At 39.2% G+C, this 22,356-nt stretch overlaps 1 protein-coding gene across 7 annotated transcripts in view; it reads right to left on the bottom strand.

Moving 5' to 3' along the window:
• Positions 1-22,356, bottom strand: part of LOC129742096 (protein abrupt) — a 183,970-nt gene that overhangs the window by 71,957 nt on the left and 89,657 nt on the right. For 6 of the 7 annotated variants that reach the window (XM_055733942.1, XM_055733938.1, XM_055733941.1 and 3 more), the window contains exons 4-6: positions 20,361-20,476; positions 19,982-20,177; positions 19,258-19,888 (exon numbers count right to left, since the gene is read on the bottom strand). In XM_055733942.1, coding sequence (XP_055589917.1) covers positions 19,258-19,888; positions 19,982-20,177; positions 20,361-20,476 — 943 coding nt within the window. The remainder of the gene's footprint in view (positions 1-19,257; positions 19,889-19,981; positions 20,178-20,360; positions 20,477-22,356) is intronic. The other variant, XM_055733943.1, reaches the window with a different exon arrangement.

Raw genomic sequence — 22,356 nt, 5'->3', positions numbered from 1 at the left:
ATGTCGTCTAGCTTGAACCTTCATACCTGAGGTTCCGGTACTGGTGTGTCTCCACGTGGCTGCTACATAACTTCTTGGAATCATAATTCTAATAGGCCAATTGACTTCGATTTGTGCTTCATTTTACACAAATCATGCCGCTGGGTGTGGTGCGAGCAAGCAAAATTTCTTCGGAACCACTTTGACTCAATTGAAAAGTCTTGGCAGCAAACTACGGCCGGCGGAAAAACAGCCCACAAACGGCAACACGCCAATCATTCAATTATCGATTACATTAAGTAAAAACACACTATCCATCCGTTTGTCCGCATCCATCCCCCCATTCCCCGGGGGCTGTTTTCTGTAACAACAGCAACTATCGCAACCACACGCACACACACGACCGTTCACCGAAATTTCTCCAGATTGGATATTATTATTACATTATAATTATTTAGCAGTAAAGACATTGCCGAATCCCTACTTTACCCTCGTGTCCCACCCCGCTTTCGAAAACAAAAGTATGTGAGGGACGTCTTCTTTCGCTCCGTAGTGTATCGTAATCATCCCCCCATTCCTCTGGGGTTTCTCTATGAATGTTCGAATGAGCGTCGGGCGGACGGCTTCGAGGCAGGCAGCCAAGATACTAAACTAAACTAATATTATGAAACCGGCTCGTTTTCCTGCGTCGTCGTCATCGTCGTCGACGTCGACGTCGTGTGTACATTATTAGGGATGCGATGGGTATTCCGGTTCGGTCGTCGTTAGAAGAGCAGAGGCCGGCGGATCGACCATCAGGAATATGAAGCGAAATTTATGAAAACGATCCATATTACATAAAGCATCGATGATAATCATAACAATAGCGTCCTGCTACCCTCACTAGTTAGGACGAACTGTCGCATTACATTGTTGCTTTTTTCGGGGGGTGGGTGGAAATTTGGGTGGCGCCCGAACCAGGAGGGTGGGAATTTTGGAACGCGTGAAGAAAAAGGGGTGAAATTGCATGGAAATATGTTTTACGTCTTTGGCGTTTGGACCGAGGAGTGGCCGTAATTCGTTCTTGGTACCGACATCGTCATTTCAATGTGGAGTACCTCCTGGGCAGGGGTTCTCAAATTTTATTTTGAATTTTATCTTGGCTGAGCTAACCTATAGTGTTTTCGACAAATTTTGGATGAATTAAACAGTCGACAACATCTTGGGAAACTCCCGGCCGAAAGGCTAAACATTAATACATTTATGATGAGGGAAGAAGATTATTCAAATTATAGCACCGCACGGAGCAGCTTTGCTCGGTGAAATTTGTATTAATTTAATATGGAAAAATTCCGGCTCATCTTTGGGTGCTGCCGGCAAATGGTACGAGGACGGGGAGAAATTTAAAATTTTGTTTGATGACCCTCACTTAAGATAGGGCCAAACATCTCTAGGACTTTTGCATCTCACTTCTTTGGAAGCCGATGAAAGAGTTGAAATCAGCAGGGGACTACTTGGAGGAACTTTCTCTACGTTGGGATTGCATTCGTTAGTGTACCAAAATGGAGAGAATTGTACACATTTTGACATGCTGAATAATGGACGTGTGTTGAAAAGTTTTCCTTCTTGTGCCGAGCAGCTTCTTGCTTGTTTTCCTTATAGACAATCATCACCGATGTCCAGCCAGAGTGAGTCGAAAGGGTCGTCACGAAATGAGGGTATCCTCTGTGTTTGTGCTGTGTATATCATCATTTCTACTCAGCTCGATATCAAACTTCCACCCTCCTTCGCCTCATTCAACCGGCCCAAGGCTTTGCGGACATTTTCCATTTGCATACACATTTCTTCTTACATTATAATTATATTTTCGGACAACTGAGGGTTTTTCATTAAAACTAAACCCCCTGCCCCTGGAAAACCGAGCAGCCGCATTCCCGAAGAGTGTCCCGGGACCGGTCATAAAGAAGCTATCGCTGCTGCTGCTACTGTTGTTTGTTTAGATAAGGTTTTTTGATGGAAAAGCCCTTTTCTTACCGCCATCAGTCTCAGTGGAAGTTTGCAAACTTTGGCTGGAATGAGGACGATGAGGGCTGCCCTCCAGGGGCCATTGCTTAAGAACTCCCACTCTCCCCTGCAGGAAAAAACCGACTTGTAAGTGAGTGGAAGTGTATTTTAAAACATACAACACCCTCCTGCCTGGGACCAACCCCCTTTTCATCCAGCTCGGAACCCGCTTGAAGAAGGTGGTTTCGGGTCCGAGTTTATTTATGAGTTCTTTACTTTTAACCCCGCTCTCACAACCTCAAAGCAGCAGCAGTCGTCTTCTAGGTCCCTCTTCTTGTTCTAGGCTCTGGAAAGTGTCCGGTCCAAAGGACCGGCCATGATAAAGTATGAGAAATATGTTTCCATTTGGCACAGAACGTGTGCGTTTTAACTATGGCCCGGGCGCCTCTTCCCCCATCCACTAGTTAAGGTTAGGAAAACCGGACCTCGTGTTAGTCTTGCGGACAACTTTCCAAAAATCTGTACCCTCACTCGGACTTAGGAACGAACTCCAAGACGTTTTGCGAAATGAAGAAACCCAAAAAGGAAAGGGGGGTAAGGAATCTGGGAAAAGATGTTCCCAAAACCGGACAGTTCCCCCGGCCCAAACCCCATCTATCCTTTATCGTTATTAGATTGAAAAGGAAAAGGATTAATTTTCTTCTCCTTCACTTTTCAGCGGGCAGATGACCTTTTTCCTGGTCCCCCGCCAAATTCGGCCTCCCGTTGGAACAACTTGAAGAAAATCATTCGACCAAGAGCGACCACAGACACATAAAACTTTTTCCCCGCCCAACTACCCACTGAAATCCAGGAGGAAGTTGAGCAAACATTACATGTCCAGAATGGGAATTCTCGTTCGAAATTTTCCAAACTACAGTTGCTAGATTTTTTTTCTTAGAAATTTGAACGTCCTGAGTAAATTTAATATAAATTAATCTGACGCAACCTATCGGATCAAATACCGATAGTAGGAAATCTTGAAAACGGGAATCGACTCTGCGAAAGTTGCCAAAATTTCGAATAACTAAAGCTAACAGAAAAGATTTTACCGAACAAGAAAAGTCCGAATAGTTTTTCAAAGAAGCACACGCATCTTTGTCCTTTGGAAGTGGGTGTTTGTTGTTTTGGTTGCTGATTAAAATAAATTGAAGTTTGTTCTGTCAAAACTATCCGGAAGAATTTTCTGACGTGCGGGACATGTTCCCGTTTTGAGTGGGGTTTCAGCTGGATGAAGACACGTTTTGGGCATTGGTGATTGTTTGCGATTGAAATTTTTCGATTAAAAAGATCGAACTCCAAATGCAAACTTGGGACTTGAACTCAAATTCAAAATTCAGATTCAGATTTTGGACCCCAAATTGAAACTTGAAATTCGAACTAGGAATTTGAATTGGGAATTAAGACTGAAATTTCGTTTTGAATTTGAACTTTGAATTCTGATTCAAACTGGAGTGAAATTTAAATTCAGAATACGGACTATAAATTTTAAAGTGGAATTTAAACTTGAAATTTGAACTTGGAATTTCGATTCGGAATTCAGACATGAAATTTGAATTCGGAATTTAGGCTTGGAATTCGTACTTGAAATCATAATTCGCTATTCGGACTACAATTGGAATTCGAACTCGAAAACCGTAATTGAAATTCGTACTCGAAATTCAAACTCGAAATTCGTACTCGCAATTCGTACTCGAAACTCGAAATTTGCTAACGAAATTCTGATTTAAATTTGAAATTCAACATTAAAATTCAGATTCTTAATTTAGGCTGCAAAAATGATGAATTTGTACTCAAAACTCATACTCGAAAATTAGATTTGGAACTCAGACTCGAACTTGGGATTCGAATTCAAAAATAAGTAATCAAAATTCTTACTTGTAATTCCAGCAGCTCGAAATTTGGATTCGAAATTCGGACTCGAAATTCAGACTCGAAATCCGGACTCAAAATTTGAACTCGAAATTTAGACTCGAAATTTGAACTCGAAATTTAGACTCGAATTTCGAACTCGGGATACGGACTCGAAATTCGGACTAGTTATTCGGATTTGGAAACTGGACTGGATTTCAACTCAAATTCAAATTTCAGATTCAGATTTTGGATCCAAAATTGGAATTTGAAATTCGAGTTCGAATTTTGAACTCGAAATTCGAATTTGGAATTCAAAATGGAAAATCAGACTCAAAATTCCTTGGAATTTTGATTTGGTAATGTGTTTTGAATTTGGGGTCGGAATTCAGGCTAGAAATTCGGATTTGTAATCATAATTCAAATTAGAATTCGAGCTCGAAATCCGTACTCGTAATTCGTACTAGTAATTCGTACTAGTAATTTGTACTAGTAATTCGTTCTAGTAATTCGTACTAGTAATTCAAACTCGAAATTTGCAATCGAAATTCTGATTTAGACTTAAGAAATCACCTTAAAAATTCAGATTTTTAATTAAAGCTTGGCATTTTTGCATGAATTTGGACTCAAAATTCGAACTCGAAAATTAGCTTTGGAACTCAGACTCGAACTCGGGATTTGGATTCAGAATACGGACTCGAAATAAGTAAATAAAATTCATGCTTGTAATTACAGCTCAAGTTTTGGATTCGGAGTTTGAATTCGAACTGTCGACTGTAAATCGAAGTTTAGACTCGAAACTCGCACTCAAAATTTAGACTCGAAAATTAGACTTGAAATTCGAACTCATATTACGGACTCGAAAAAAGTACTCGAAAGTCGGACTTGTTATTCGGATTTGGAACCCGGACTCGTAATTTTAACTCCAAATTGGAACTCTGAATTTGGATCGGAATTTCGCTTACGAATTCCAACTGGGAGTTCGAGCTCGAAATTAGGACTTGAAACTTCGAAGAAAATTTGTTACCAATTTAAAAAAAGAATTGAAATTAGAAATTAAAATCGGGACTAAAAATTCAGACTCTGAATTTTGACTTGTATATCTTCCACGGCTTGGCATTTTTGCTTGAGTTTGGATTAAAAATTCGAACTCGAAAATTAGATTTGGAACTCAGACTCGAGCTCGGGATTTAGATCCAGAATATGGACTCGAAATGCGTAATTTCAATTCATACTTATAATTCCAGTTCGAGGTTTGGATTCGTAATTTGTAATCGAAATTTAGACTTAAAATTCGGACTCGAAATTCGGGCTCAAAATTCAGACTCAAAATTCGAACTCGAAATTCGGACTTGAAAAAAGTACTCGAAATTCGGACTAGTTATTCGGATTTGGAACCCGGACTTGTAGTTTTAACTCCAATTCGGAACTCCGAATTTGGACTCAGAATTTTGCTTTCCAATTCCAACCGGAAGTTCGAGCTCGAAATTCGGATTTGAAACTTCATCGAAAATTTTTCTAAAATAAAAAAAATCGATCAAAATTCAAAATTCAAATCGGGACTCAAAATTAAGACTCTGAAAAAAATTCAGAATCCAAGTAAAAATCTCAAGTTTTTTTAAATGTTTTCCAGTGTGGTCAGAAATGTGTTAATGAAATGTTTTATTTTTTTTAAATTCAAGATAACTCGTGCTTCCGAAAATGGTTTCGATGCGGATCAAGTCTGGTTAATTCATCGCACATTCGACAAAAGAAATTCCACGTGTGTGCTTCTGCTTGCCCGGCTTCGAGTAAACCGAATTACCGAAAGTCATACAGAAAGCAGAAATCGAAATTTAAAGAATCATGTTCTTCGAACTGAAGTTAGATAAAGAAAGAGAAACAGTTCTGTGCGATAAAAAAAAAAGATCTCACAACAAGAAGAATCCCAGCATCAGGCCCGGCGTCCAGCTAAAATAACACTTTCTTCATTTTCGCTTTTGGGAAGCTTTTTTTTTCAGGAAAGGGGACCCGGACTGTCCAGGAGAGGGTACCATCAGCCAAGAGGTTAACGTGTTCCGCACTCAAACATACACATAAGTGTGGACATTTTCCAAAACGGATTGGCACCGGTGCCTGGTTGAAGAAAATCCGGCAAGGGGAGAAGGGTCAAGAAAAATAAGACTCGTTTTTCTTGAGCCGTTTTTCCCTGGACACCTCTCTCCGCGTCCAGAGAACGACGAAGACGAAAGGCGACGCCGCCGACGACGGACGTCCAAGAAGGATCAGGACGACGACGACGACGACAAGATATAGCGCAGTGACACAATAAAGTGAATTGCTTGATATGTGATATTTGCCCCTGCTTGGCTCCTTTCCTACCCCTTGGTTCTTTCACCCAAGACGGGTTCATGTGTTTGTGCGCCCGCCGGAAGTCCTGTCGGGGTGAAAATGAACCCCTCGGGCGGAATCTGGGTAACGAGGTCGATTTGAGACGGACGGCGGGAAAGTAAAGGGGTGCTGAGCTGATACGTTTCCTGTTTTAAAAGACCTTTTCTTTGGATTTTTTTTCTCTTTGTATCTTCTGATTATCGGGAGAACGTATGAGGAGGAAAAGGGTAGGCAACTCCCACTGCTGGGAGTCCTCGAGGCGTTCAATCGACGATTCGAATGCAAAAGTTCGATTTATCTGTCCGTTTTTTTTGCTCTCAGAAAGTACTTCCCCGCACCACAAAATTCCAACCGGACAACGCACCACTACAATCGAAGTCTATCTGGAAAGTACTTGGAACTGTTTATGTCCGAGGCTCCAGCTTCCGATTGTTGGTGTGAAGAAATTGCTCAACCATCATCAGTAGTGCCCAGTTGAGGAGGAAGGATCTCAAAAAGGTTTGGATGAAAGAAAAAAAAATACGAACAGAGATAAAACACACATCCTTCGCTGGGCCCGAGATATGTGCTTCTTTATTTGGGCTGGTTAGTAATGTTGGTGCTCGTGCTGCTGTGCAAGAAAGGAGAGAAAGTGACGATTGAAGCGTTGACCAATACCAATAAAGTATGGCCGAGAAAATTTCGGGGAAAGACGGGAAAACGGAAAATCTTTGGTGGAAACCATCCGGAGCGAGTGCGCTCCGGGAAAGCAAAATTACTTGCCATTATCATCATTCGGCGGCGTACTCGGAAAATTCGGAATCTGCCGAGCCGAGAGACGGAGGAGGGTGATGCGAAAAAGGGTTTTACTGCTGCCGAAATGTAGTACGTGATTCATGAAATATCCAGTATTGATTGCGCGATTTTCCTTTAGTGACTGCATTGATTTTATTGTCCGATAACGGGCTTTCTCATTTGAGGAAAACATCCCTCAGTTCGATGCAGGCAATCGGCATAATCAATTACGTTTTTTTTGTGATTCTTTGAAGACCTTTTGAATCTATTTTTTTTTCCGAAGAATGCCGTTAAAAAATTGGATTTTGATCTAAACTATAGGTTTTTGAGGCGCTCATGATAAATTGGAACTTGATATGTGCTCAATATTTCAGAGTCCGAATTTTAATTCCTTACTCGAATTTTGAGCTCGAATAAGAGAATCTCAAGTTTGAATTTAGAAACCGAGTTTCGAGTAAGAAATTTTGAATCCGAGTTTTCGAATCCGATTTTTGAGTCCAAATTTCAAGTCCGAATATAAATTTAAAATTTCGAGTTCGCTCAGTCTGAATTTCAAATCCGATTTCGAGTCTGAATTTTCGAGTAAAAATTTCGAGTCTATAATCGAGTGACAATTTCATGTCTGAAACTGAGTTCAAAAATTGATTCTGAGTTTTGAAAATTAAATCCAAGTTCGAATTTCAGATCCAAATTTTGAGTTCGAATTGAAAGTCCGAAATTTGAGCTCCTGAGTTAAGTTCAAATTCAGAGTACGAATTCGAATTTCAAGTTCTTAGTCGAATTTCGAATCCGAGATTTGAGATCTGAACTTAAAAGCATAAAGTGCATTTGAAGTGAATTTGAAGTGTCCGAATAGATGGATTTTTCGCCAACTCGACACAGCATCTGGCATGACCCTCTCAGAATTGAATTAAACTTTGTGTGTGTATAGTCCTCACGTAGTTAAGGCTCTTGACATACTTAGTTTTCCCAAAAAAGGTCTAGACTAATATTTAAATAGGGCCAAACTTTTCAGGCCAATTTTTATGAAAATTTTTAGCTCTAAAATTACAATTCCTACACAAATGTGGTCACGAAGGAGTTTTAGAAAAATGAATGAATTTTTGTAAATAAATACTAAAAAACTTACAATGAGAAAAATGCATTTTAAAAACTAAAAATCAACTTCCCAAAAATTTTAGTCCAAATTTCGAATCAGAGAACCTGATTTTTTTGTTCAAATTTCAAGTCTGAATTTTAAGTTCAAATTTTGAGTTCAAACATTCGAGCTTGATTCCGAATTTCGAGTCCAAATTTCGAGTTCAAATTTCGAGCAGCAAATTTCGAGTCCGAATTTTCGAGTATAAGTTTCGAGTCAATAATCGAATGACAATTCCATATCTGAAACGGTGTCCAAAAATTTATTCTGAGTTTTTAAATCGATATTCAGGTTGGGCGCCTATTCCGAGTTCAAATAAAACAGTTAAGTTCGAATCCTTACTGCAAAGTCCAATTTCGCGATCGTATAAATAAGTAAATTTCGAGTTCAAATTTTCGAATTTCTAGTTCGAATTCCCAGTCCGAATCCGAGATTTCATATCTGAATTTTAAGTGCAAATTTCAAGTACAAATTTTGGAATTTAGAGTTCCAAAGGGTCTTAAAAAAAATTCGAGTTCAAATTATCGAGTTCCGAATGCAAGTTTTAATTCCTCATTTCGAGTCCTATTTTCGAGAACGAATTTCCGGGTCCAAATCGAATCCAAATAGCGTGTCCGAATTTGATGTCCAAATTACGAGTAGACGATTCCAGATCAAATTTCGAGTACAAATATCGTGTCTGAATTTCGAACTCTGATTCTGAATTCTGAGCCGAAATTCGGAGTACAAAGTCGGAACAGAATTCTGAATGCAGATTTCAATGTTCGAGCTTGGCTCTGTATTTCGAGTCCAAATTTCGAGTTCGAATTTTGAGCATCAATTTCGAGTTCAAATTTTCAATCCATGTCCGAATTTCAGATCCAAGTTTTGAGTTTGAATATCGAGTCCGAAATTTGAGCTCCTGTTACGAGTTGAAATTAAACAGTTAAGTTCAAATTTTGAGTCCAAATTTGAATTTCAAATTTTTAGTTCAAATTTCGCGCTCGAATAAGCAAATTGCAAGTTCGAATTTTCGTATTTCTAGTGCGATTTTCGAGTTCGAATTTCGAATCCGAGATTCCTAATTTGAACTTCAAATGAAAATTTCAAGTACAAATTTTGGGTTCAAATTTCGAGTTCAAATTTTCGAGTTTGAAATTCAAGTACGAATCCCGTTTTGATTCCTCATTTAGATACAGAGTTTTTAATCCTAATTTCGTTGTTTGGTTTTGATCACCGTACTTTTCTGTGGTTTTCTTTGATTGATAATTTTTCGGTGATTTATTTAGGATGAAATTAAAACTGCTGTTTTTTTTTACGTTTCGGCCTACTGAGCTTCAGCCATCTTAAGAAAAAAAAACTTGTTTTGCCGCGTGTTTCCCTAACGGCCGTCTCTTTATATTTCCGAAACGTAAAACGTTAAAAAAACAAACGAAACGTAAAAAACAGCAGTTTTAATTTCGTCCTAAATAAATCACCAAAAATTATCAATCAAGAAAACCATAGAATCCTAATTTCGAGAGTGAATTTCGAGTACGAATTTCCGGGTCTAAATCGAATCCTATGTCTGAAATTTCGAGTGAAAATTTCGAGTACAAATATCGTGTCTGGAATGCTAACTCTGAGTCTGAATTCTGAGCTAAAATGCGGAGTAAAATGTCGGAACCGAATATTGAAAACAGATTTCAATAACAACGTCCGAGTCCGAATAGCAACTTCGATGTCCGAATTATGAGTTCGAAATCCTAATGCAATTGTTGAGCTCAAATACTGAGTCTGAATTCCGATCTCAAATTTCAAGTTCGAGTTCCGAGTCCGAATTCGGAGTCTGGAAGGAGTTCGAATTCTGGGTCTTAAATTCGGGTCCTGATTTCGAGATCGGATCTTGAGTCTGAATTCTGGATATGAATTCCGAATCTCATCTCCTCATAAAATCCTCAAATCCAAACTGTGAATCTCAATTATGTTATTTGAATTTTCCAGTTTTTCCCATCAAACCAACTGACGCAATCAAAATTGGGTGTCGCTTAATGGAAAAAAAATTGGACCAGATTGGCTTTCGTTCTCCTGTAACAATGAACAATACCGGGCTTCACAGCACAGCAATGAACTTTGATTTCTCCGAAATCCCTTTGAAGCGCTGCCCTGGTCCAAAACCGGATGCTGGAGGAACACCATCTGTTTGGGGAGCAATCACGTCCCAAACAACTCACATGGCGACCAACCAACTCCGGTGTACATCACATCAGATAAATAGCCATTCCAGGGAGAAGTCATCGTGTTGGTCGGTGGAACGCCATTGCCAAGACAACCCCTTTCGTTGCGTCTTATCTTGTTTCATTCTTGTTACGGGTGAAATTTGGATGAAAGAAGAGTGCTGGACCGTATTTGTGTGTGGGTGGGGAATGAAGATGGACAGCTAAAGTAAATTTTCCTGTACACACGTATCGAGTTTATTTATTTGTCGGTCTCTCCCGGTGAAGACCTTTGAATCTAATGTTCTGGAAGCCAGCTTGAGGGGCGGAAAATCGCTGCAAAACCGACGGGGAGGTGGCAAATTTTGCATATAAAATCAATTTCTTCGACCGACAGTCTCTCTCAATCTTGGCACACGAAACGCCCCGTTTCGCAATCGAAAAAAGGGTTTCCCTCGCTTTTCCGGGAAAAAAAGCAAAAGCCAGAAACTAGTAAGAATACAAGTAAGGTATGTAGGGAAAGCAAGCCGGCGCCGGAATCGAGAAATCGATTTCCACGTGGCCACTGCGTTGCAATTGAACCGGACACCCCCGCATTTCCTGTCCCAAAACCGACGGGAGTCGCGGAGGAAACTTTAGATTTCTTTCGTTTCGAGTTGTGTTTTCCTTGTGAGCCGGGCTTAGGTTTGGTTGATATGGTTGTTTGTAGGTTTTCCAATCTTGATGACCCGGATCCTTAGAGTAGGAAGAATCAAGGAAGGTGGAATTATTTGTTCCGATCGGTTGAGCTGCACCGGCTGTTGTCGTCCGGGAGAGGTGGAATAGTTGCGTAATAGAGCAATTTTACTTGCGCAATCTGTTTTTGATTCAATGTTCCATTTGGAAGGACATTTGTTTGGCCTCGGAATTTATGGCGACTTGATTGGTGCGGGTTGGGTAATTTGTAGATCGTAAATTTTCAGGAAATTTGCATGTACAGTTTGAGCCAAATCGGAAAACTTTTCAAATTGTAGCAATTGAATGAATGTCGATCTGTACAATTCAAGCAATAATCTTGTGGCGGGAGCTTTATAGAAGCGATCACGTTTTAAAAGAAACATACAAATTTTTGAACAGCATTGATAACGTATAATTAGCCAGTATTTAGGTAGAAAAAGTTCCTCTTTTGGGTTTTTTTTTTAAAGATTTTCTCTGTGAATGTGATGTTGACACAATACTCTAAAAAAAAATCATCTTCGATCTCAATGTGGTGAAGCCAGTGCAGTAATTTCTCGCATGCGTAAATCAATATTGACACGATATTCTTGTATGAAAATTTCACTCTCGACCATTGTTAGATGTAAACATGTTATTCTTGAGTGAAAAATTGCGTAATTGCGTCAGGGAGGGCAATTGTTTGGCCTCAGATTCTACGAAGGTTTGATTGCAAAGCGGATGAGATCAAAAAAAGGTCGTTTATCTGCTGAAAATTTAAGCCAAATCGGAAATCTTTTGAAATTGTTGTAGTTGAATGAATGTCGACCTGTACAATTCGAGCTTAAAGTAAAGCTATTGAGGATTTTCTTGTCACAAAAACAATCCTGCGGAGTAGAAATCTTTCATATTTCTTTTTGCAATAACAATGCAAGTGCATTTACTTATCCAAATTCCAACTGAAGGTTTTATGTGGTGTAAAAGTGATGTTAACATGATATTCTAGCGTAAAAAAATGCTTTCGATTTGACTTATAATAAACTATATTTTTCACCACTGTGATAGTAAAACTAATTAAAAAATTGGTTTCGTGGATTCAACCGTCTTTAAAAAAATTCTAACTTAAAACGATTCCACTCATTTTCATACAGCACTGACGACACAGTACAATTAACTTAATTGATATCCCATTCGAAGGTTTTTTTTCTCTCCTTTGGTGAAAGGGTGATGTAAAATTAAATGTACGGGCTCCCCTTATTACCGTGAACTTTGCACATTAGGAAAAAAAGCTGGTGCTGAAGGTATCAAATTTTGTTGAATGGCAATTTCGAATCAGTTGAACTTTACACAGACACACGCACCGATTGGCACATTAACGACCTCCACGAAATAGCTAAACACTAGAGTAGGGGGAAAATGATAGGCAACAGGAGCAAATCATGGTCGGTACAAACATTATTTCCGCCTTTCCCTCCGATTTCCCGTGTCTCCGCAACGGCTCCGAAAATCGTCATTAAATTTACCCTTATTACAAACACAGAGCCTTTATGCCAGTAGACACTCGCGCGTGTTCTCGGCATTAAAAGTAGAAAACGATATTAAAATGTGTGTTTTAATAATAAGCACCAATAACGATATGACATGTTGTGAGGACCGCGCGCTTCGATGAACACCGGGCCAAATTGAGGGAAAGGAAAAGGGGGATGGGGAAAATTACTCCACACACAAAGAAATTAGAAACCGGCGTCTGTCGTCGTCGTTGTTGGTGTACGTCACCAATTACCTTCCTGCCTTCCCTTGAATAGCGGCGCCCAGTTGCAAAAATTGAATCGCGCTTTGATTGATCCCATCAGGTAAAATTTTGTGCGGTCAAACTGATGTAATTGTGCGTTTTCCTGCCCCCTTTTTCAGAGATTCGGACCCATTTTAATCATATCATTTGAGTGCGAAATGGATTTATATTCGCACAGAATTTACATAATTAAAATTATTATTTTGATTAGGAAATTATGTACCATTTTACCGGGATGTAAAACTCTGGTGAAAAATGTACTCCCGACCTCAGTCCACACAAAGCCATATCATGTTAGCTGACACCTAATTTAGAGACCACCTTCCTCACCAGCTAGCCATCCCTCAAACCTGCTACTGGTAGTGCCTTGTTACGCGTTATAATAATTACGCTAATGGCATCGAAACACATTGCGAAAAGTAGTTTGTGCTTTGTAATGATACAATATTGACGTTCACGGCTCTCTTTTTTCCATTTCTTCTTGCCGCACACCTCATCACCGCAGCATTTCCGTGGCCCTGTATCAATAATTGACACTAATGGAATCGGTGATTCAAAATTATTGTCACCTCTCTCGCGGGGCAGGGCTTACGCAATTGTTCCGCTTCTGCCCCCTTTTTTGCCCCACCCATTTTGAAAAACTATTTCTTCTGCAAAACCGTATCGGTAAAGCTCTGCCAAACCAAACCGATATTAATAATGACATGCACCTGCCCCTATCATTAGCAGAGTCCGCTTCGCCCGGTTGTATGGCGACCGTAAGAAAAAATCGCTGGAATTACATGTCCAGTAAAAGGGACCCCCCGCCTCAACCCGCAATGCAGTTAGTAGAATTCCAATCAAACCAGCCAATCAAACTGGGCCGTGCATAATTAGCAATAGCACCTGGGGGTGATGAAAATGGCGCTAACCAAATCAGCTAACTGCATTATTCGACCGGATGTTTTGCTTTATGACCCCCCGCCCGGAAAACCCACTAACCACCATTCTTCGTCTAAATATCCGCACACAATCGGAGGGAAAAAAAACTCACTCGGTGTTTTGATGATTATCTGCCGGTACAGTTGACAATCAAGTATTTGTAATCCTAATTCGGGCGACTGAATTTAATGCATCAATACAAAAACAGAAGTTTTGATTTTTCATTTTGATTCTAAAAGCTTTTAACAATCTCTGCAAAAAAGATTGCGGTCACGAAACTCGTTCTTTGTGTAAAATATGACTTCAAATTGCCCCGTAATTTGCCCTTGTCTTGATGATACTGTTAAGACTTCTTCTACTAGCAATGAGTATAAAAAGCCAAAAAACCAACTGGAAAAAAACATCACAAACGCAATTCAACGTTGGAGTAGACCGCATATAATCCCTCATTAGGCGTTGAACTTAATTTGGTTCTCGTAAAAAAAACCCGAAAAAGACCAAACCCCTCTAAGTAAGACGAAAAATAACTTAATTCAACCACACCGCCACTAGCCCACCCACAATCCGCACCCAACTTTCGGTGGAAAAGGATTCAAATCCAACCACATTCATCCGAGGAAGACGACGCCGTTTCGTTCATTTTTTTTTCTCTCCTACGCTTTCAAACACTTCTCGCTTCTCATGACGGACGCGCGTAACAAAGTGGAAAGAAAAATAAACATCATTTCCCATTTTTCCGGACACCTCCCCACCACAAGCGACGGTTCGGCCGGTCGGTCAGTCCGTTTCAGAGTGTACATTTTAAAGAAAAACTCTTCTCGTCCGAGCTTGCCTTCCCCATCGCTTTTCCGGCAGAAAGCTGCTGCAAATTTACACACAGAGAGCAAGCTAACGAAAGGGACACATCGATGCCTCATTTTTCTTGCGTGTTATGATCGGGGTTTTTTTTTCTTTCTTCAGGCCCTAGGACTCATTTTTCTTGTGCCTTCCTTTTTTGTAGTCGCTTCTCGTCCACACTCGTCAAATTTTAGGGACGTGTGGGTTTAATTGCTGCATTGCGAGCGTATTGTTAAAATCATCAACAAATTTTAAAATATGTAGAAATTTTGATAATTTCGAAAGATGTATTTTGACTAGGACTTTTTTTTCCGATGTAGACACGATATTCCTGGATAAATTTTTATTGATTATTCAAAGCCGACATAAACATGATATTCTTGGGTAAAAATTATAAACATTCCTATATGTTTGTGTTTGTTTTTTTAACTAACAGCATACGATTCGAAAACGATTCCACCTTTAAAGTTACCAATGTTGTCTGACTGATATGTGAAAATAGAAAAAAAATGTACTCAACATTAAATTTTAGGGAACATTTTGTTAGGGTTCACTCAAACTTTTAAAATGTCTGTAGAGGTACCTTAATATTAAAATTCTAAAGTCAGTACAATTTCTTGTAGATGTGGTACTCCCAAGTGAAAATTGTCTGCGCACGTCGATGTTGACCATTTACCCTTGAGTAAAAAAAAAATACTCGCGATGTAAACATGTTACTCTTAAATGAAAAATTCTTGAGAAAAATCGATGTAAGCTCTTAGGAAAAAGTCGATATTTCTCTAGAGTTTAAAGAGGATAAAATATAGAAGTCTACGTTTCTCTGAAGTTTAAAGAGGGTATCATTTAATTCGGCATTTCTTTATACTAGTTTGATTGTGGTCGGTGCAGTCTAACCAATATGAAGAATTTGAACAAAAAGGGACCCAAGCTACAACCTTAGGGAACGTTTTATGACGATCCCCCTTAAAAATTTTATAAAGTTTAAATGATAATGAAATTCTACATTCAGCACAGCTTCATGCAGACATGATATTTTTGAGTAAAAAATGTTTTGAGCAATATTCGAAATACAATCTTTAGCAAAATTTGATTTACACTCTTGAGAAAAAGTCGATGTAAACATGGTACTCTTGACTAAAAACAAGGATAAAATATTTACTTTAGACAAAAAATCGATGCAAACTCTTTAGCACAAGTCGGTTTGAACATGATATTCTTGAATAAAAAAATTGATTGGAATTTTTTATACTTACATATATCAAAGTCTACGGTCTACGGATAACCAATATGAAGAAATTGAAAGAAAAGGGACTCAGGCACCAACCTTAGGGAACGTTGAATCATTTTTGCTTTCTTGAAAGCGCTAAATTTTTGCTATTGGTTCCTTGTTTGAAGTCTCCTTCCTCAAGTGCATTTTACCCCGTTTTCCCGCTCATTCATGAAGGCATGAACGCGGCCTCCAACCGAGGAAAAATCGGGATGTGGGGAAACACATTTGAAAATCGAGGCAGCAAAGGAAGCGTAAAAGAAAACAACGACCAACGACAACCACCACCGCCCGAGAATGGAAGAATGCGTCGAGAGTGTTTTTCCAAGGATTCGGAAAATCCAAATGCCCCCGTCTTCCGTCCACCGCTTTTTTTTTCTCTCATCATCCAGAGGACCGAGAACGACGACGGACGGCCATTGGATTTGAGCCCTCCGGCACCATCTCCGATAGAGTAAGGCAGCGATAAGAAGAAGGATCGCCATCAGCCGAAGAATGAAAAGAATCTTTATAGATTTAGGTCCATCGATGATGATAATGATGATGCGTCCTCGCCGTTCTTGTGGGGCGGAGCCTCACCCATTCTGTGTGAGTGTGTCAAAACGGAAGCAACCGGGCAGAGTGGCCACAGCTCTCTGGTGTCGGTTTTGTAAGAATCGTCCGAAAGGATGGACCGAAAATATTGGAACCAACCCCATTGTGTGTGTTCTATACGGAAGGATGAAGCTTTCTTCATTCGCCGGACGAAATGTGTTGTGTCTCTTGCGTTGGTTTTTTTCTTCCTCTAAGGGTTGGAGCGCAGTTGGGGGGAGCTTTTCAAAAGCAAAACTGGACCAGAATTGGAAATCGGTTTGATTTGATCCCGCGCCGTCCCTCGAAGCCCGTAAGAAAAACCGGCAAAAGGAGTGTTATATAAACAACATACATTTAATTTTATATGATCATTTTTTTTACGCCCGTTCGGTTCCGGTTCCTCGTTAAAATGCGTACCACAACGGATCCGAAGAAAAATAAATGTCGGAAAGGATTTGACCGCGGCGCGGCTGGTTGCCGTAAGAACGGATCCGAAGGGGAGATTCTCTAAAATAACCCCAACCCCTTCCGAAGAAAACAAAACAGAACCAAAGGATTCCCTTTTTCAGCTATCTACATTTTCATTTCGGACCAAGATTGAAAGTTTTTTTCCTCGCTCATCACACAAGCGTCCTTATCTGCTGGCCGACGACGACGACGACGAGGACCTTTCATGAAAGGAAATTTTCCAGTATTGAATATTACGTTTCCTTCAGCTGGTTTTCCGTCTATTACGGTTGACTGTGCGCGCGTTTGTTTGCCTCTTTTTTTTTTCGCTGCCACAGTTCGCACTCTCGAAGAAGCAGAAAACAAGCATCTTTGAAGGGGTTTTCCTGATGTTTGGTCATTTTTTCCGCAAGCATATACACACAATATGTTGCCGGGGTCGGTCGATTTGCGTGGGGTTGCCCGAAATTTAGGCTACCATTACCAGTGACTTTTTGCCGATAAAGTTTAGAATGGTTTGCCCAAGTTCCTTCGACTTTAAAAGACGAGCAAAAAAGAGTCAACAATAACAGCAGCAGTAGTCGTCAATGACGAAAGGAAAAAAAGAAACCGATCGTTCAACCGAGCAAGATTGAATTGGTACCCCGAAAAAAGATGAGTTTCTCGGGTGATGAGATTTTTTCCTCGCTTTATTCTAGAGATTTCATCCCAAAACAAAAATTTCTAATCAATTCCGATATGGGCGATACACTCGCAAACACACACAAACACTCGTTGTGCAGATTGGATGGTTATCTTAAAATTTGTTTTCAAAAATTAAATTCCTTTCCCGAGGACTCCCTTTTCGAAGGTTCTCTGTGGGTGATATAACAAATATCATGTCGTTTGTCGTATCTAAGGTTCGAAAGAAATCATTGAAACGATCGAAAATATAATCAGGGCAGAGTGCAGCTCAAGCCCAGTTGGTGAAATCTTATTTTAGGGTGATAATTTCACTCTGGATAAAAATCTTCGTATTACTCAATGTTGACGTGTTACTCTTGTGTACAAAATTCCCTGAAACTCATTTTCTAATAACTTGGTTTTCAAGTGTTTTTCTTGTCAAAATTGGCAAAACTGGCAAATTTGTCAAAATTGTCCAAAATGTCAAAATTAACGAAATGGTCAAAATTCTTTGCCGAAATGCAAAAATTCGGTGTTGACACGTTACTCTTGAGTGAAAAATTTATTCAGTTTTAAGAATGTACAAATGCTTGAGTTAAAAATTGCTCTTTCTAAAGTACGTATAAAATTATTCTTGTGTGTGTGTGTGTTTTTTTTTTCAAATTGCTCGATTTCATTTCAACTCCAGCGATAAGGTTGGATTTACTTACAAAATACAGGCCAACCACAATTCGGTGTTGACGTGATACTCTTGAGTGAAATTTGTCTTGATGTCGATATAAACATGCTTATTTCTAAAGTACATTTTTTTTTCTCTCAAACATAACGCGGTGTAAACGCAATAATCGCAATCAAAATATATAAAAAAAAACATTGAAATCATATTTTTGGAACTATTTTTCATTTCCTTCGAAAGGATGATTTTCTTTCACGTTTTAGTTCGTGTTGACATGCTATTCTTGTATAAAGTAATGCTGTAACATTTTTTGGTTCAAGATTACTTTTTGTGTGTCAAATTTGATGAAATTCGGTTAGAATTTAATATTCAATAGCAACCATTATTATACCCAGCTCCTAGAACTGTGCTTGATTTATATAGAAAATCAAGCCGAATCACAGTTTGATATTGACATGTTACTCGTGATTTAATATTTTCCATAAGTCGACATTGACCTGCTACTCTTTGGTAAAAAAGTTTCCCCTCGAGCCGATTCGATGTAAACACGATATTCAAGTGTGAAAACTATTATTCGGGATAAATTCTTCCAAATATTTTGTTATTACAGTCAAGTGTTTCTGTCAGCCGATTGTCATCCTGTAACCACTACTGGTGTTTATTCAAATCATCCTCCACGAGCGGTACCCAAATAGGGCGACAACGATTGATTTCCAACCACAAAGTCTACCGGCTTCAATAGAAGCATAACGCGATCGAGAAAACAACGAATTTCGTATGTTCAAAATCCGGATTTGAGAAGGAAACGAAAAACCAAAACTAAAAGAAAAATCAAACAAAGGCAAACAACTTCCAATTGCGAGAGATTAGTTCGTATGTAACTCAATTTAAGTCAAGGAAAAAGGAACTCAAACTAACTACTGAAGGGAAAACTTTTATCCTTTCTAAACTTTCGGAGGATAATTTCAACTAAACTAAAAACCGTATTAGTAGAAAAATGTCTTTTTGGTAAACTAAAAAAGAAAACTGGACCATGTACAGGTTGAAGTATAATTCGCTGGGGATCCCCAGTGGACTTACCGAAGTTGTCCCCGTGCATGCCAGAGGGGCCCGGTATCAGACCGGGGATGCCTTGCAGTCCCAGGAACGGGAACGAGGGTCGGGTGTGTTCGACGTTTTCGTTCATGCTCTCGATGTCATCGCCATGGTCCGAGGCACCGGTATCGCTACTGTTGGAATCGTCCCCGTTGGCCACGTTCTGCAGCGAAAGCAGATCCGGGTGTTTCTGTTGGGAAAACACGTTGGGAAAACGCATTTCAAGATTATCCTGGCTCGAGTTGTTCGTAAGCTTTCCAGGGGTGATGCTGATGTGATTGTTGGCACCTACCGAAGATGGCACGGATAGGGTTGGGCCGCCCTCGAGCGCCTGACCTAGGAGAGAATCGCGCAGTTCCAGGCTACGGTCCCGGTGGTCCCGGTCTCGGTGCTCGAAATCACGCAGGGAATCTTTGCTACTTTGCTTATCCTTGGAACGGTCCCGATCGCGGGTCAGCGGATGTTGTCCGACGGGCATGTGCTCGATTGGGATCGGATCATCGGGGCTGAGGCCATGCTGTTTCCGGTACAATTCGGAGCTCTTGGTACGTTTCTGGGGTGGCGGCGCATTTCCTCGGTTGTCCTCTGGAGGCTCCCATGGTAACGAAGTAGAAGTCTGGTTTTTGGGAAAGGGGAGAAGTAGAAAAGAGCCGTCGAGGGAAAAAAGGGATTAATTATTGTGAGCCAGTTTTAATTTGAATTTTATTACGGGTGATGCTTTCAGCTCCTGAACAGCAGGTGTCGATAACGAGGAGGAATTTAGCATCGAGGAGTTGTTGGACGTCGTTCGGCCCGGGCCCGGATTCGTCACATCTGCCAGCCCCCGCACTTGGAGCAATTGTGCCGTTTTGAGGAAATCGCTTAATTGATCCTGTCCGATGTGCACCTCGCCGTTGTACATAAATCTGTGTTGGTCCAGAAAGCACGCGGCCAGAAAAAGGGCCATTAAAGACCGGGAAGAGAGAGCAGGGGAAGAAAAGGATTAATTAGTTTAGTTTTTAGCCAGCAATGTGATGATAATCATTCGAGTTGGGTAAGTTTTCTATTTCTGAATGATTGGATGGGGTGTGGGTGGGGGTGGAAATTACCTCAGCAAACTCTCGATGTCCTCCGACCGAACGTCACGCAGGATGACAATTGGATGCTCACAGGGATTGGCTTTCAGCAGCTTGCGAAAGTAGGGACTACACGCGCTCAGGACGACCTACAGTGTGGGGGAAGGGAAAGAGACAAATGATGGATTCCGAAATTATTATCGATTTTTGCTGCCCACAGTTAGATTTCAAGTCAACTTATTCGACTTCAGATGAAGACAACTAATGCCAATTTGAGCGAATGGATCTGAATTTTACTCTATAAATGATACAATTGTCAAAATTGTCCAAATTTATCAAAATTGTTAAAATTGTCAAAATTTGTCAATATTGTCAAAATTGCCAAATTGTCAAAATTGTCAAAATTGTCAAAATTGTAAAAATTGTCAAAATTGTCAAAATTGTCAAAATTGTCAAAATTGTCAAAATTGTCAAAATTGTCAAAATTGTCAAAATTGTCAAAATTGTCAAAATTGTCAAAATTGTCAAAATTGTCAAAATTGTCAAAATTGTCAAAATTGTCAAAATTGTCAAAATTGTCAAAATTGTCAAAATTGTCAAAATTGTCAAAATTGTCAAAATTGTCAAAATTGTCAAAATTGTCAAAATTGTCAAAATTGACAAAATTGTCAAAATTGTCAAAATTGTCAAAATTGTCAAAATTGTCAAAATTGTCAAAATTGTCAAAATTGTCAAAATTGTCAAAATTGTCAAAATTGTCAAAATTGTAAAAATTGTAAAAATTGTAAAAATTGTAAAAATTGTCAAAATTGTCAAAATTGTCAAAATTGTCAAAATTGTCAAAATTGTCAAAATTGTCAAAATTGTCAAAATTGTCAAAATTGTCAAAATTGTAAAAATTGTCAAAATGGTCAAAATTGTCAAAATTGTCAAAATAGACAAAATTGTGAAAATTATCAAAATTGTCAAAATTGTCAAAACTGTCAAAATTTTCAAAATTGTCAAAATTGTCAAAATTGTCAAAATTGTCAAAATTGTCAAATAAGTGTCACAATAGTGTCAAAATAGTGTCACAAAAGTGTCACAAAAGTGTCACAAAAGTGTCACAAAAGTGTCACAAGAGTGTCACAAGAGTGTCATAAGAGTGTAACTAAAGTGTTACAAAAGGGTCTCAAATGTGTCACAGAGTGTCACAAAAGTGTCACAAAAGTGTCACTTAAGTGCCAAAAAAGTGTCACTTAAGTGTCACTTAAGTGTCAAAAAAGTTTTAAAAAAGTGTCACAAAAGTGTCCCAAAAGTGTCACAAAAGTGTACCAAAAGTGTCACAATAGTGGCACAAAAGTGTTACAAAAGTGTCACAAAAGTGTCACATAATTGTCACTAAAGTGTCACAATAGTGTCACAAAAGTATCACAAAAGTGTCACAAAAGTGTCACAAAGGTGTCACAAAAGTTTCACAAAAGTGTCACAAGAGTGTCATAAAAGGGTCACAAATGTGTCACAAGAGTGTCACAACAGTGTCACAAAAGTGTCACAAGAGTGTCACAAGAGTGTCACAAGAGTGTCACAAGAGTGTCACAAGAGTGTCACAAAAGTGTCACAAAAGTGTCCCTAAGGTGTCACAAAAGTGTCAAAAAAGTGTCACAAGTGTCACAAATGTGTCGAAAAAAATTCTTAAAATTTTCAAAACTGGTTAAGTTATCGAAATTGACCAATAATTTTCGTCATATTTCAGCTTTTTCATAACATCTTCTGTGCCATTCTTGTCCCACTTTTGTAAAATTTTTGTGACATTTTTTTTGTTTCTTGTTCAGTCCTTTTGGTGTTGTTATTTTCTCATATTAGAGTCATTTTTGTGTCAATTGTGTCAACTTTGCGTGAATTTGATATCAATTATGCCATTTTTGTGCCAGTCTGGTGTAATTTTGTGACATTTTTGTGTAATTTTTATGTCATTTTTGTATAATTTTAGTGTCATTTTAGTGTTGTTTTGGTGTAATTTTTGTGTCGGTTTGGTTTTTGTTTTTGT

Source organism: Uranotaenia lowii, chromosome 2 (genome assembly GCF_029784155.1).
Source record: "Uranotaenia lowii strain MFRU-FL chromosome 2, ASM2978415v1, whole genome shotgun sequence".
Taxonomy (NCBI): domain Eukaryota; kingdom Metazoa; phylum Arthropoda; class Insecta; order Diptera; family Culicidae; genus Uranotaenia; species Uranotaenia lowii.
Note: the sequence above shows the minus strand (reverse complement) of the source record. Positions and strands in the feature narration are given on the sequence as shown.